This window comes from Elephantulus edwardii, unplaced genomic scaffold (genome assembly GCF_000299155.1).
Source record: "Elephantulus edwardii isolate Elephantulus edwardi_28Jun2011 unplaced genomic scaffold, EleEdw1.0 scaffold00109, whole genome shotgun sequence".
Classification (NCBI taxonomy): Eukaryota; Metazoa; Chordata; class Mammalia; order Macroscelidea; family Macroscelididae; genus Elephantulus; species Elephantulus edwardii.
Genome location: NW_006399859.1, coordinates 2,151,401 through 2,164,198, shown reverse-complemented (window position 1 = coordinate 2,164,198; position 12,798 = coordinate 2,151,401). Strand labels below are relative to the sequence as shown.

Below are 12,798 nucleotides of genomic sequence, written 5' to 3'. Positions count from 1 at the left end.
ACCTCTTCCACAGTTGAGTATGTGACAAAGCCAAAGCCTCTGGAGCGCTTGGTATTTGGATCTCTCATTACCACACAGTCCGTGAGCGTCCTCCATTGCTCAAAATGGCTCCTCAGACTTTCATCCGTCGTCTCGAAGCTCAGCCCCCCGATGAATAGCTTCCGCAGCTGTTCGGGCTCTTTAGGAGACTCTGACTTCGACATGGCGGCGGTGGGAATAAACTCTTTTGCGATGCTTCCTCGGCAGCGTTCTCCAGCAGAAAGGAACGAGCTCACGAATGTGGACCAGGAAATTTTTTGAGGGAAAGCTTTTATGTAACCTACTCAGTTTCTTATATTGTGATGAGGCTGTTCAAGTGTTTTACATCTGTCAATGTCAATTTGGATAGGGTATGCTTTTCTAGAAATTTGTTCATGTCCTCTAGACTTAAAAATTTGTAAGGGCATTTTTGTTTGTGCCATTAAGTCACCTGCAACTCATAGTGACTCTAGGTACAATAGCTCTGATGACTGCCTTGTCCTGAGTCAGTCTCATCGACTCTGATACACCTACCCCCATTGCCCTATTGTATCATTCAGTCTCATCTGGGGTCTTCCTTTCCTGCACTCTCCCTTCACCCTTCCAAGCATGATGTTCTTCTCCAAGAATCTGTCCCTCCTGGCCACATGCCCAAAGTATGTAAGATGGAGCTGCAAAATCCTAGATTCCAAGGACTTCACCCTCTCCAAGACAGACCTATTTGTTTTCTTGGTGGTCCATGATATGTTCAAGACTCTTCTCCAGCACCACAACTCAAAGGCATCGACCCTTCTCCAGCACCACAACTCAAAGGCATTGATTCTCCTTCTATCACCCTTTGTCTTTATCCAGCTTTCTGGTGCATAGCAAATAATTGCAAAGATCATGGACTAGATCAGTTGCACCTTAGTCTCTAGACTAACATCACTGCTTCTCAGTATTCTGGAAAGGTCACTGACAGCAGATTTACCAATTGTAATTTGCCTTTTGATTTCCTAACTGCTAGTGCCAAAGGTTGATTGTGGAGAAGCTATAACTGTTAACAACTTCAATCTCTTCTCCACCCATCATGGTGCTGCCAAATAGTCCAGAATCTTTGTATTCTTGATGTTGAGACTCAATCCATTTTGAAGACTACAGTTGTTGATCTTCTGCAGCAAGTGCTTCAGGTCCTCCTCAGTTTCAGCATATATCTTCTCATAATATTTCATTACTATCTTTTTAATTTTAATTGATTCTGTTTTGATGTTTTATTTTTCATTTGTTATTTGACTTATTTGTGTGTTCTCTTTCTTTTCTTTTGTTATGTTAACCAGTGTTTTGTCTATTTTATTGACCCTTTCAAAGAACCATCTCCTGGTCTTCTTGTTGATTAGAGTTGGAGTTAGAGTTAGGGTGGGTTGCATTGATTTCAGCTCTCATACTAAAGACTTCCTTTCTTCTTTTGGCTTTGGGAGTAGCATTTTGTGGTTCCCCCCTATTTGCTGGAGATACTATATTAGTAGTTTATTTTACTAATTTCTTAATGTATTTGCCTATTGCTATGAACTGCCCCCTGTGGACTGATTTTTCTGTATCCCAGAGGTTTTGGCATATTTTCACTCATTTGAGGGATTTTTTTCATTTCCCTTTTTAATTCATCTGTTACCCAGTAGTGCTCACATTATTTGTTACTCATTATATGTTATGTTCTTCCACATAGGTAGGGTTTGCTTTATTTTTTAATTCTTTACCCTGTGTCACTATTTCTAGTTTTATGGCATTATAGTCTGAAAATAATATTATGTTGGTGTTTTTAATTTTTACTTTTCCTTTTATCATTTCTGGAGAATACACCATGTGTGTTTGAGAAAAGATCAAATTGGGTTGGGTGAGGTAGCATAAATACATCTGGGAGGTTAGGGTCACTAATTGTATAGTTTAATTCTTCTGCATTTTTGTTGAGTTCTCTCTTGTATGTTTTTAAAAACAAGATTGTATTTGTGTTAGTAAAAATAATGAAGAAATATTTTAAAAATATTTACATTTAGCCTTCCATATCTAGTGTTGTGCTTCTGTGGATTCAGTCAGTTGTGAATTGAAACTATTCATAAAGAAAAGCAATTATGTAGGCAAAGCAATCCTTCAAAGGCTAAGAAGGAGCCTCAAAGGTTATATTTATATAGCATATATATTGTGTTATGTGTTAAAAGTACTCTAGAGATTATTTCAGGCAGGTCTGGTGGCCTAGTGGAAAAGGAGTTGTTCTGCCAACCCAAGGGCAAGTGCTTTGAATCTATCAGATGCTCCAGGCAGAAAGATGGTCAGTCTCCTTCTATGTGATTTATAGCCTCTGAAAACCTGCTGGAGGTGTGACTATGAGTCAATCTTGACTCAATAAGCACATAGTTACAACAGCAAATGCTATTTAAAGTATAAAGGAAAATATGCCTTAAAAGCTTCAAAATTTTCTCTAAGGGTTTTGAGCATACATAAATTTTGGAGTTCAAAGGGTTAATCTAACACTGGTACCCAGAGACAGTCTGAAGTCTAGGTATAGGTTTTACATGAGAATAATTGTTTTGGGATTCCCATTCTTCTCAATGTTAGTGTAAAAAGAGCGAGAACCATGTGTGGATGACCATAGCTGACAATTAGCACCTTCACAAAGGACAACTGTCACTGCCAACAGCATCATCAACACAAAAATTACAGTCAGGTTATCTTCTGAAATGTGCCCTCATGTGCCTCAGTCTTGAGCCTCGTGGCTTTACTGTTATGAAGTTCTCAGTCCTACTAATTATGGCTCTTCTCTCCCTAGTCCCCCAACACATTTTGGTAGAAGGCTTTTAAATATGGGTCTGTGTCCCAAGTTCAACTCTGCTTTGTGTCAGGTCTCTAGTTCTCTACTGTGGCCTCTATGTCTGTTGCTCCCATAGGCCCTGGTCTGTCTGGCACAAAAATCTGTAGTTCTGAAGGATAAGTTGCATTCTTTTGCTTCTTTGTTGGTGGTAAGGTTCCTCCCCCCTAGGCCTTAGTCTGTCTGGCACAAGAATCTCTGGTCCTGAAGGACAAGTTACATTCTCTTGCTTCTTTACTGGTGGTGAAGTTCCTCCTATTCTGCTGCTGTATCCAATCAATTTAACGGCGAGACTAGCCAATCTCCTTGTGGATTGGTGAGACTAGCCAATCCCCTTGTTAGGCTAATCTCCCCTATTTGCATATTCCCACTCATCCACCAGGCAAAGTCAAATTCAATGGCTAGGAAAGCCATTTTGAACATGTTGTTAAATGCTTTCGAGTCCTAGGCGATTCATAGCGACCCTATGAACAAAAGATCTGAACATAAGCCCTTAATATCACAGTTATTTATAATTTGTTATGATCTGCATACTCAAATGCCTTTGCATAGTCAATAAAACACAAATAGTCATTCTTCTGATAGCCTTTGCTTTTAGCCAGGATCCATCTAACATCAACAATGCTATCCTTGATGCCACAGTCTCTTCTAAATCCAGATTGTGCTTCTGACAGTTCTGTATGTACTGTTCTAGCCATTTTTTAATGATACTCAACAGTATTTTGCTTGCATGTAATAGTAATGATATTGTTTGATGATTTATACATTCTATTGGATCACCTTTCTTGGGAATAAGAATAAATATGAATCTTGTCCAATTAGTTGGCCATGTAGATTTATTCCAAATTTCCTGAAGCATCCAGGTGATCATATTCAGAGCGGTATCTGTCATTTGAAACATACCTGTTGGTATTGATTCCTGTGGCCTTATGTTTTTTTCTAATGCCTTCAGTCCAGCTTGACTTCTTTCATTACCATTGGCTCCTGATGCTATGATGCTTCCTGAAATATTTTAGTGTCAACTAATTATTTTTGGTATAATGATTCTGTGTATTCTCACTACCTTCTTTTGACACTTCCTGAGTCATTCAAAATTTTGCTCATTGCATGTCTAAATATTGCAACCCAAAGCTTGAATTTGAATTTCAGTTATTTTAGCTCCATTTTCGTTCTCCAATTCTAGCTGTCTGCACATTGCATAATATCTTGCTTTGATTTCTCTAGCTGCCCTTTGAAATCTTCTATTTGGCTCTTTTGCTTCAACATTTCTTCCCATTGTCTTGGCATATGAACACTCTAGTGAAATTTTCAGGGTCTCTTAGGACATCCATGTCTAATTTTTTTTTTCTTTCTCCTCTTTGTGGTGATCTTCTGTCTCTTGCTGATGTCCTTGAATGTCATCCCACATATTCTCCACTCCCCGCCCCACCCCCGCTTTTCTTGCTGTTGAATTGGAATTAGCTGGCACAGGAGGAGATTGCCCCTCCTTCTCTAGCTGAGCATCTGGTGGATTTGAACTGCGTACCTTCAGGATTGCAGAACAGCTTCTTGCTTACCACTAGGCCACCAGAGCTCCCTATCATCCCACATATTCTTGATGTCATCCCACAACTCATTTGGTCCTCAGTCATTGGTATTCAATAAATCAAAGCTATTCTTAAGTTGATTTTTAAATTCGGGTGGAATAGACTCAAGCTCATATTTTGGTTATCAAGGACTTGTTTTGCTTTTTCTCAGCCTCAATTTGAGCATTCACATGAGTAATTGATGATCTATTCTACAGTCAGCACCTGGACTGAATTTGATTGCTGATATTGAGCATTTCAGATGATTCCTTCCACAGATGTAATCAATTTGATTCCTATGTATTACATCTGGTGAGGTCTGTGTGTAAAGTCACTGTGCTTTTTGAAAAGATATTTGCAATAAATAAATCATTAATTGTACAAAATTAAGTCCTTCTATTTCCAGCCTCAATTGTGTCAGCGTCTGTAATTTCCAACCATTGTACATTGTTTCCAATGAGTATACCATACCAGGAATGAAAAGCAGGAGAAAAATGCTGTTGTATTCATAGTTAAAAAGAAACTTTCAAGTTCTATCCTGAAGTACAAGTTGAATGGCAGTATATTATCCATACTTACAAGAAAGACCGGTTAAAATGACTATTATTCAAATATACATGCCAATAGCTAACACCATAGAGGAGGAAATTCAAAATGTTTACCAAATTTTTCAGTGCAAAATTGATCAAATATGCTATCAAGATGTGTCTGATAAAAGAAAAAATGATGACTGGAACTAAGCTACTAGAGCTTCTTAAAACATATACTATTATTACCCTATTTTCCACTTCCTAAATAACATGCCTCTGGAAACTATGAACTTTGAGAAATGACAATAGTTACAGAAAGGCTTCAAATCTTTTGTTCATTGGGTCACTATGAGTCATGCTCGGCTCGATGGCAATCAACAACAACAACAACCATATTACCCTATTTTACAGATGAGAAATGGAATAAATGCATTACCTTTATGTAAGTCTTCTTGATCCATCACTAAGAAGACAGGAAATGAGAAGGATTGGTGCTGGCTCGTATGAGAACCTGGTATTACCATTTGTGAGCTATGTGGCCTGCCTGTTTGATCTGTAGTAGACACGTGGCACTGGTGATTCAGAAACTAAAAATACACACTCCTCTTACCTCCTTTGATATCCTCTGTCTCATTTTAGGGTCTCTGTTGTGTTACACTGAAATCTTAAAAAAGGGGGGGGGGAACCTCGGGCTTTCTGCAGGAAGGAAAAATTCTTTTTTGTTTCCTTTGGGATAGCTAATACCTCGAGTGCTGCCTGTGATTTATCATAATTCCTTGGGTGAGAGAGTAGGATTCCATTGTGAACTCACTGAGACCCCATTTCCAGAACATCTGTCTTACTTGTTTGCCTATGGCAAGTGTGGAAGGGAAGAAACAAATCTGTGAGGATAAAGACAGCCACAACCCCGCTGGGGCTGGGTTTTATAATTTATCATTTTGTAAGGTCCCCAAAATGTCACTGAATAGCCTCCAGGTGTTTTCTGTATTGGGGTCAGCTGTAGTTGTTTTTAGTACTGTGGCTACATAAACAAAAGGAACAACCAGTCAGAGGAACATGAAGAAAACATAGGAGCCTCTCCATTGCAGTATGCAACCCAATGCCATAGATTCAGTTGCAACTTGTAGTCCTCCACTGGGTTCCCAAGGCTGTAAATCTTTATAGGAATAAATAGCCCACCTTTCTCCCATGGAACAGATTGGAATTTAAGCTTCTGACCTTCTGGTTAGTTACCCAACATACTACACACTGCAGGATAAGAGCTCTTTTGCAGTGTGGTAGCTTTTAAAATAATTTCAGACCTTGCATCAAAAACTCAAACTCATTGCCATCAACTTGGAATCAACTCATAGCTGACTCTCTATTTCATTTTCATGGCTATAAATTGCACAGGAGGAGTTTGTTCCTCTTTCTCTAACCAGGTTGCTTATAGATTCGAACTGCCAAAGGGGCTTGTTCTTTAGCTTAGTAACACAACTCCTTACAGACTAGACCACCAGAGCTCCTTGCATAGAGAGCAGAAATGTACAACCTTGTTACCGGGTGATGAGAACTGGTTCTTCCCAGAGAGTCCTAGAATCTGCTGCTAGAATTACTGCTCCCAGGCAAAAGGCATTTCCACAACTTTTCTCATTTTTCAAATCATCCAGGGAATTGCTAGTGTGTCTCTGGGGGAGTAGTAGATTTATAAATGTCTGATTTTATTCACTTGCTATGCGAATCCCTGTATGCTTCACAGCTATCGTCAGTCCTGCTGAGTAATGGGAATTCATGATGAGCAAATGGCCTTGCTCATCGTTGAAGCTTGGGGATAGAGAACTGTGGATACATAAAATACTTGTGGGACCTTCTTGAGCCCTGTTTTTAGTATAAATCTTTGGCAGACTTTCAGGCTGGAGGAGTTATTTAGATAGTTACCCTCCAAAAGAAGGTTTTGAAAGTGAGTTGCTGTTGTTATTACGTACCGCAGAGTCAAAACTGACCCATTGTTGACCCTCTGGTAGTTTTTCAGAGGCAGTTAATCACACAGGAGGAGATTACCCATCCTTCTCCCATGGAGCAGCTGATAGCCTCAAACCAAGCACCTTTTGGGATTGCAGCGTGGCTTCTTGCCACTAGGCCAGGAATTTAAACTATCAGCCATCCTGAATAATTCATCCCTGCAAACGGGACCATAAATTTACTTTGGTTGTTTGAGGTGTTTTGCTTTTGTATTTCCTAGTTTAGTAGCTGTTGCACAGGAGAAAGATGGCCTATATCATCCCATGTAATTGACTGCCTCTGTAAACCCACAGTAGGCTCAGCTGTGAGTTTATTTGACTTGACAGGCTATAACAACAGTAGTTTCCTATCTAACCAAGGCTAGATAGTTGTTACCCAGAATATTCTCGAAAGCAAGATACAAGGTCTGTAGTAATCATGACTGCCTTTCAGTGAGTTTGGGGAATGGAAGGTCCGAGGGAGAATGCATTCCTTTTGTCTTGCAGAGAACCACCCTTCAGCTTGAGGTAAAGAAGGGGTTGCACCCCTGAGTGGTACAGACATTTAAGACTCTGCTGACAGCTGAGAGGTGGGAGGTTTGTGTCCACATAGATGTGTGTGTCACAAAGGAAAGGCCTAGCAATCTACTTCTGCAAAATCAGCCATTGGGACACTTGGACACACACATTGAAAGACAGCACTTTTTCTTTCTCTTTTTAATCTAAAGATATCGTCCCTAAATATTGGTCCATTTTGTATCTCTTAATACCCCGTGTTATGTTAAATTAAAGATCTTCCATTAAATAAGGGCCTTTAGTTTAGATTATACTCCAAAGGAATTGATTGTATTCTGGTTTTATCAAAGTCCACATTTCTCTAGTAAACTGTCAGCAACTGAAGCAACCTTAAGCAGGAAAGCTTTCCAACTCCAAGTTCAGGATGATACCTACCTTACTGCACATTCCCTAGTCAGTGTTTGAAAATGTTAATGATTCAAGGCCTATCCCAGAAAACCACCCGTCCCACTATCATTGAGCTGATTCCAACTAGTAGTGAACCTCAGATGCTAATAACTCGCAGGATAGAGTAGAACCATCCCATAGTTTCCAAGGCTGCATATATTTACAGAAGCAGATGGCTGGAACGTTCAAATCATAGACCTTTTAGCTAGCAGCTGTGCCACCTAAACTTCTAGAGAGCCATAGACCTGTGAAATGTTGGCAGTGGTAGTGTATGCAGCTGTAGATAATTTGTTTTTTGGGGTTGTATAGCTAATGCATGCACAGACTAGCTGTGGTTGCTGAAGGTACGCTCAAAACATTGGGTCTTGATGAATTCTGGCATATAGAAGCCTAAGGGAAGCTAAAAGCCAAATAATTAAATTCATACTGGACACAGAGGTCATATGACAGCAAAAGTCAAAGTCTGAGTTCCAGAGTATGTGAACTAAACCTTTTATCTCTACTTACATTCTAAAGTGTGAGATGAGAGTGTCAGGATGCAAACCAGATGGACAGCTGAGGACTTGTCAAGGCAGAATGGACTCTCAAGTAGCTGATTGTCCCCTGAGCTGGTGGCTACAACAAGGTCACAAACAGTTATATGTTCATTGTGTGTTATTTCCCAGTGTTAAATTTCTATTCATACAAGAGTGCCATAGTTCAGATGTTCCCAGTGAATTATGAGAGGATTCTAAATAATAATAATAATAATAGTTGCATTCCAGGCAATAATTGAAAGTACAGATTCTGTAAGAAAGAGTTGGCACTGTGGTTACAATGAGAATCTTGTCTGTCTTAATGTTGACAAAGAGCAACGCTCTGGGTGAGAAGATCTATGTCTGAGATAGCTATTGGCTGATCTTGAAAAGTTAGTTCTCAGAGCGTAAACAAAGCCCAGAAGAATTCCTGTCATCAAGAATGACAAGCATGGAGATTTCTGATTTCCTTTCCCGGTGGCAGAGCCTCACATCCCAAGTGTTTCAAACTCACCAGAGCTTCCACAAAGAAAGATGAACAATCCCCTCCTGTTAAAATTTGAAGCCTTTGAAACTGGCTGGAGAGAATTGCTGTGAGTTGGAATGGCTTCCACCGCAAAGAGTGTATCGTAAACTAAGTCTCCAAGCGAAACAACAGTGTTGAAACAGGACAGTATTTCCCAAAACATATTATACAGACAGAACATTAGTCTTACAAAATGTTAAAACTATCCCAAGAAAAAAGCATTCTGCAATCAGGCAAATTTGGGAACTAATACATAGTATTCTTTTCCCTTCAGAGCTTTACAGGCCATAGTAAGTAATACTGTAAGTCTTTTAGCTAACAACTAAAGAAAAACAACACTTACAGCAATTTCACACAATTGAAGCCAGTGTTTCGCAAGCTTCTTTGTAACATACCGCACTGGTCACTGCCTTCGAGCTGATTCCACTGCATAGTGACCTTACAGGACAAAATAAAAAACGTCCGGTAGTATAATGGGTTATGATTTGTATTGCCAGCTGAAGGGCTGGTGGTCCCAGTCCACTAGCTGCACAGGAATAGATGAGGCAGTCTTCGCCTGCTAAGATTTATAGCCGGCGGAAACCTGGTGAAAAGTCTCCATGAGTTAGAATCAAGTTGACAGCAAAGACAAGGTTTCCAAAGCTGTAAATCTGTACAGAAACAGACTGCCTTGTTTTTCTTTTGAGGACTGAGTGGTGGATTTAAAGAAGCAACCTTCTAGTTACCAGGCAGGTGCTTTTAACACACTGTGCCACCAGAGAGCATGCATTTATTTATAGACATTTTCAAAGAACACCAAATGACATCTGGGATCACTATTTAGGAAATTCTGAATCTGAGAAAATCATGCACAGTAAATACCACAACTGTGCTAAATGTCCTTATTTTGGTTTTGGTTGATTCCAAAGCTACCGTCTCACAGGTTTAGAATATTGTCATAGCCATCAGCTCTCATTCATTACATGAGAAAGCAGAGGGAAGCTCTCTGTTTGTCTGGATTCTGGAAGATAAATGAGGTTAGATTTATCTTCCAACATTTTATCAGAGATGAATAACCAATTTTAACTGATATGTTGACATCATATGTTTTAGGTAGTTACTGAGAGATGTGTAAAGAAATTAATGTCCTGGTGGGCTTGTGTTTTTCTCTGAGGCAGATATTGATGAGTGCACAGAGGGGATCATTGAGTGCCACAACCATTCACGCTGCGTTAACCTGCCAGGGTGGTACCACTGTGAGTGCAGAAGCGGTTTCCATGACGATGGGACCTACTCACTGTCCGGGGAATCCTGTGTTGGTAAGCAGCTCTCTGCCATGATGCCCTCTGTCCTCCTGGACCTTCACAGGAGGGACTACCTTCAGAGGACCCTGTGCAGTGCCCAGTGCTAAATTACAACTACCTACTACCTAAGAACATTTGGCTACCTACTAGCTAAGTCAAGTTTGGTTTGGTTTGGTTTTCATTTTCTACCTCTACAATTTAGGGAGAAGGCTAAGAATTTTGAAGTATTAGGTTTTATCTTTTTTTATACAAAAACTAGGGCAGTCAGAGAAGTTAAGTGTTGGCTGTATGTACAGGGTTTCAGTCTTTCAAAGAAAAAACATGATGGGTTACTGAATTTTTAACAGGTTGGGAGGCAGCTTTGAATAGGAGAAATATTGTTGACCAGAGCATTAGAAAGTTTCATTTTTAACCCAGTTCTTGTACTACTGCAAAAATCACTACATCTATCTGAGTCTGCAGTTATGCACATGTGAAAATGGGGATAATAATGCATATATATTATCGTTAGGGTTAAGTATATTTGTTTTTAAAATTGGTAAGCTGGGAATGTAGGCACTAATGTGTTATAGTTATGCTAACCTTATTATAACTCCTACAACCGCCATCATTATCTCTCAGATGGTCTCTTTTAATTGTTGCTCTGTTTATTCTATTAAATTCTAAAACCAGAAAATTAACAAGTGCAATCCTTTGCATTTAAGATGTTTCAACTTTCATTAAATCTAAAGAACTGACAAAATATTTATAATTATTTCTGTAATAATGTTGGCCAATCTAATTATTTCTTATGGTATGATTTCCCCTAATTTCTTATGAAGGAGCTCTTATTTAGGTGACTTGATGGATCATAACAACAGCAGTGGCCAAGTGGAGAAAGAGTTGCATTTGAGTCAAACTCAAAGGCAGATGGTTTGGATGCACCAACTGCTCCCAGAAAGAAACATGTACAGTCTCCATCTAGGTGATTTACAGCTTCTGAAACCTACTGGGCAGTCAGCTGTGAATCGGTTCAGACTCAATGGCAATGAGTTGAGTTTGTTGAACTGAATTTCTTACTATTTATTCGGACAGAGCTGCAACACAAGAATTTTGATAATGGGTTCCTAATATCCTAATGGATTTCAAATTCTGCTGAATTTGAAAGCAGGATTTCTACTTTTTTAGATGTGGACTCTACCCACTGCATAGCTATTCTCTAAAGATCTCTTCTGATATTCATTTTGTCATTTTCTAACTTCTCCAGTGAAGTTGTGTGAAAGCAATGATGAATTAAGCAATGATGGACACATAGTATCATTTATTTGCCATAACCTTGGAATTTCTGTGACGTTTAGAGGGGAATGTGACACAGTAGTTAGTCATATAGACACTTGAGCCAGATTTAATACAGCTTCCTACTCTTCTCCTTCTCTTGTTGTTGACTACTTTCTAACTCACTCAGTGAATTCTTATCTGTGTCTACATTGCTTCTTTTGTAAATTGGAAACAATGCTTACACACACGTGGGTGTTGTGAATATTGACTAATTGTTCAGTAAAAGTTACTTCTTATTGTCTTAAATGTTAGTAGTAACTACCCAGGCCTGATCAATAACTACCTGGACTTCATCAATGTTCCTTTAATATTACAGTAATGACTTGTGACTTCAGAAAAATGGTAGCCTTTAGATTTCCTTACCATATTTCTGAGTACTTCTGTATTGTACAACCATTATAAATAGATGGTAGCTGAAAAGGAGTAGATAAAATCATAGTATTGTTAAGGGATGAGGCTTGATGTAAAAGCAAATACATGATGTATATATCAATGGAAAGACAGACAAAAGTTGTTTTTGTTGACTGCCATTGAGTCAGACATGACTCATAGCAACTTCTATGAACAAAAAACCTAATGTCTTTCCGTAACTATCGTCATTTCTCCCAGTTCATAGAGTTTCCAGAGGCATGTGGTTTAGAAAGTGGATGCCACGCCCTGCTTCCAAACCTGTTTTACAACTGGGAGCACCACCAAACACTATCCACATTGGGAAACCATTCTGGTATTTGATACCCGAAGGGTACAAGGTTCAGCATCATAGCAACCCAGATTGCTTCATACTGCACATTGACAAAGAGTGATGTACAAAGTGGAAGAGTGTTATATCCTCCATATATAACAGCACTCATTTCACTTGGTAGTGGTTAAGTGACGTCAAGTCAACTATGACTAAGAGTAAGTTTTACACAAAAGACCTAAACTCTGTTCTATAACTAACATCATTTCTGTACAGAACTCTGTTCTGTAAGTACCATAATTTCTGTACATTTATAGAGTTTTCCAGTTGCATCTAGTTTAGGAAGAAAAATAAGCTTGGAAGACCTGTGGAATAGAAGACCAATCTGGGAGCTTGGCTTTTTGCTCATTGAGATGGCCATCCTAATGGGCAAGTAAAGGGAAGTTTGGGGGGTCATGTTTGACGTGTATTATTGCTCTTTTACCCCCAAGAGTGGGTGTCCTTGAGCCTTTGCCTAGGGTGGAAGTCTACCTAAAGGCCTTGGTTTTTAAACCCCACAGAGGTAGGGGAGGGGAAAAATAATA

General features: G+C 39.3%; 1 protein-coding gene across 2 annotated transcripts in view; it reads left to right on the top strand.

The window, feature by feature from the left end:
- Window positions 1–12,798, top strand: part of NELL1 (NEL-like 1 (chicken)) — a 1,108,018-nt gene that overhangs the window by 1,054,300 nt on the left and 40,920 nt on the right. Inside the window, exon 16 of one of the 2 annotated variants that reach the window (XM_006892008.1) lies at window positions 10,093–10,233. The exons of the other annotated variant lie outside the window; for it this stretch is intronic. Coding sequence (XP_006892070.1) covers window positions 10,093–10,233 — 141 coding nt within the window. The remainder of the gene's footprint in view (window positions 1–10,092; window positions 10,234–12,798) is intronic. 2 annotated transcript variants of the gene reach the window in all.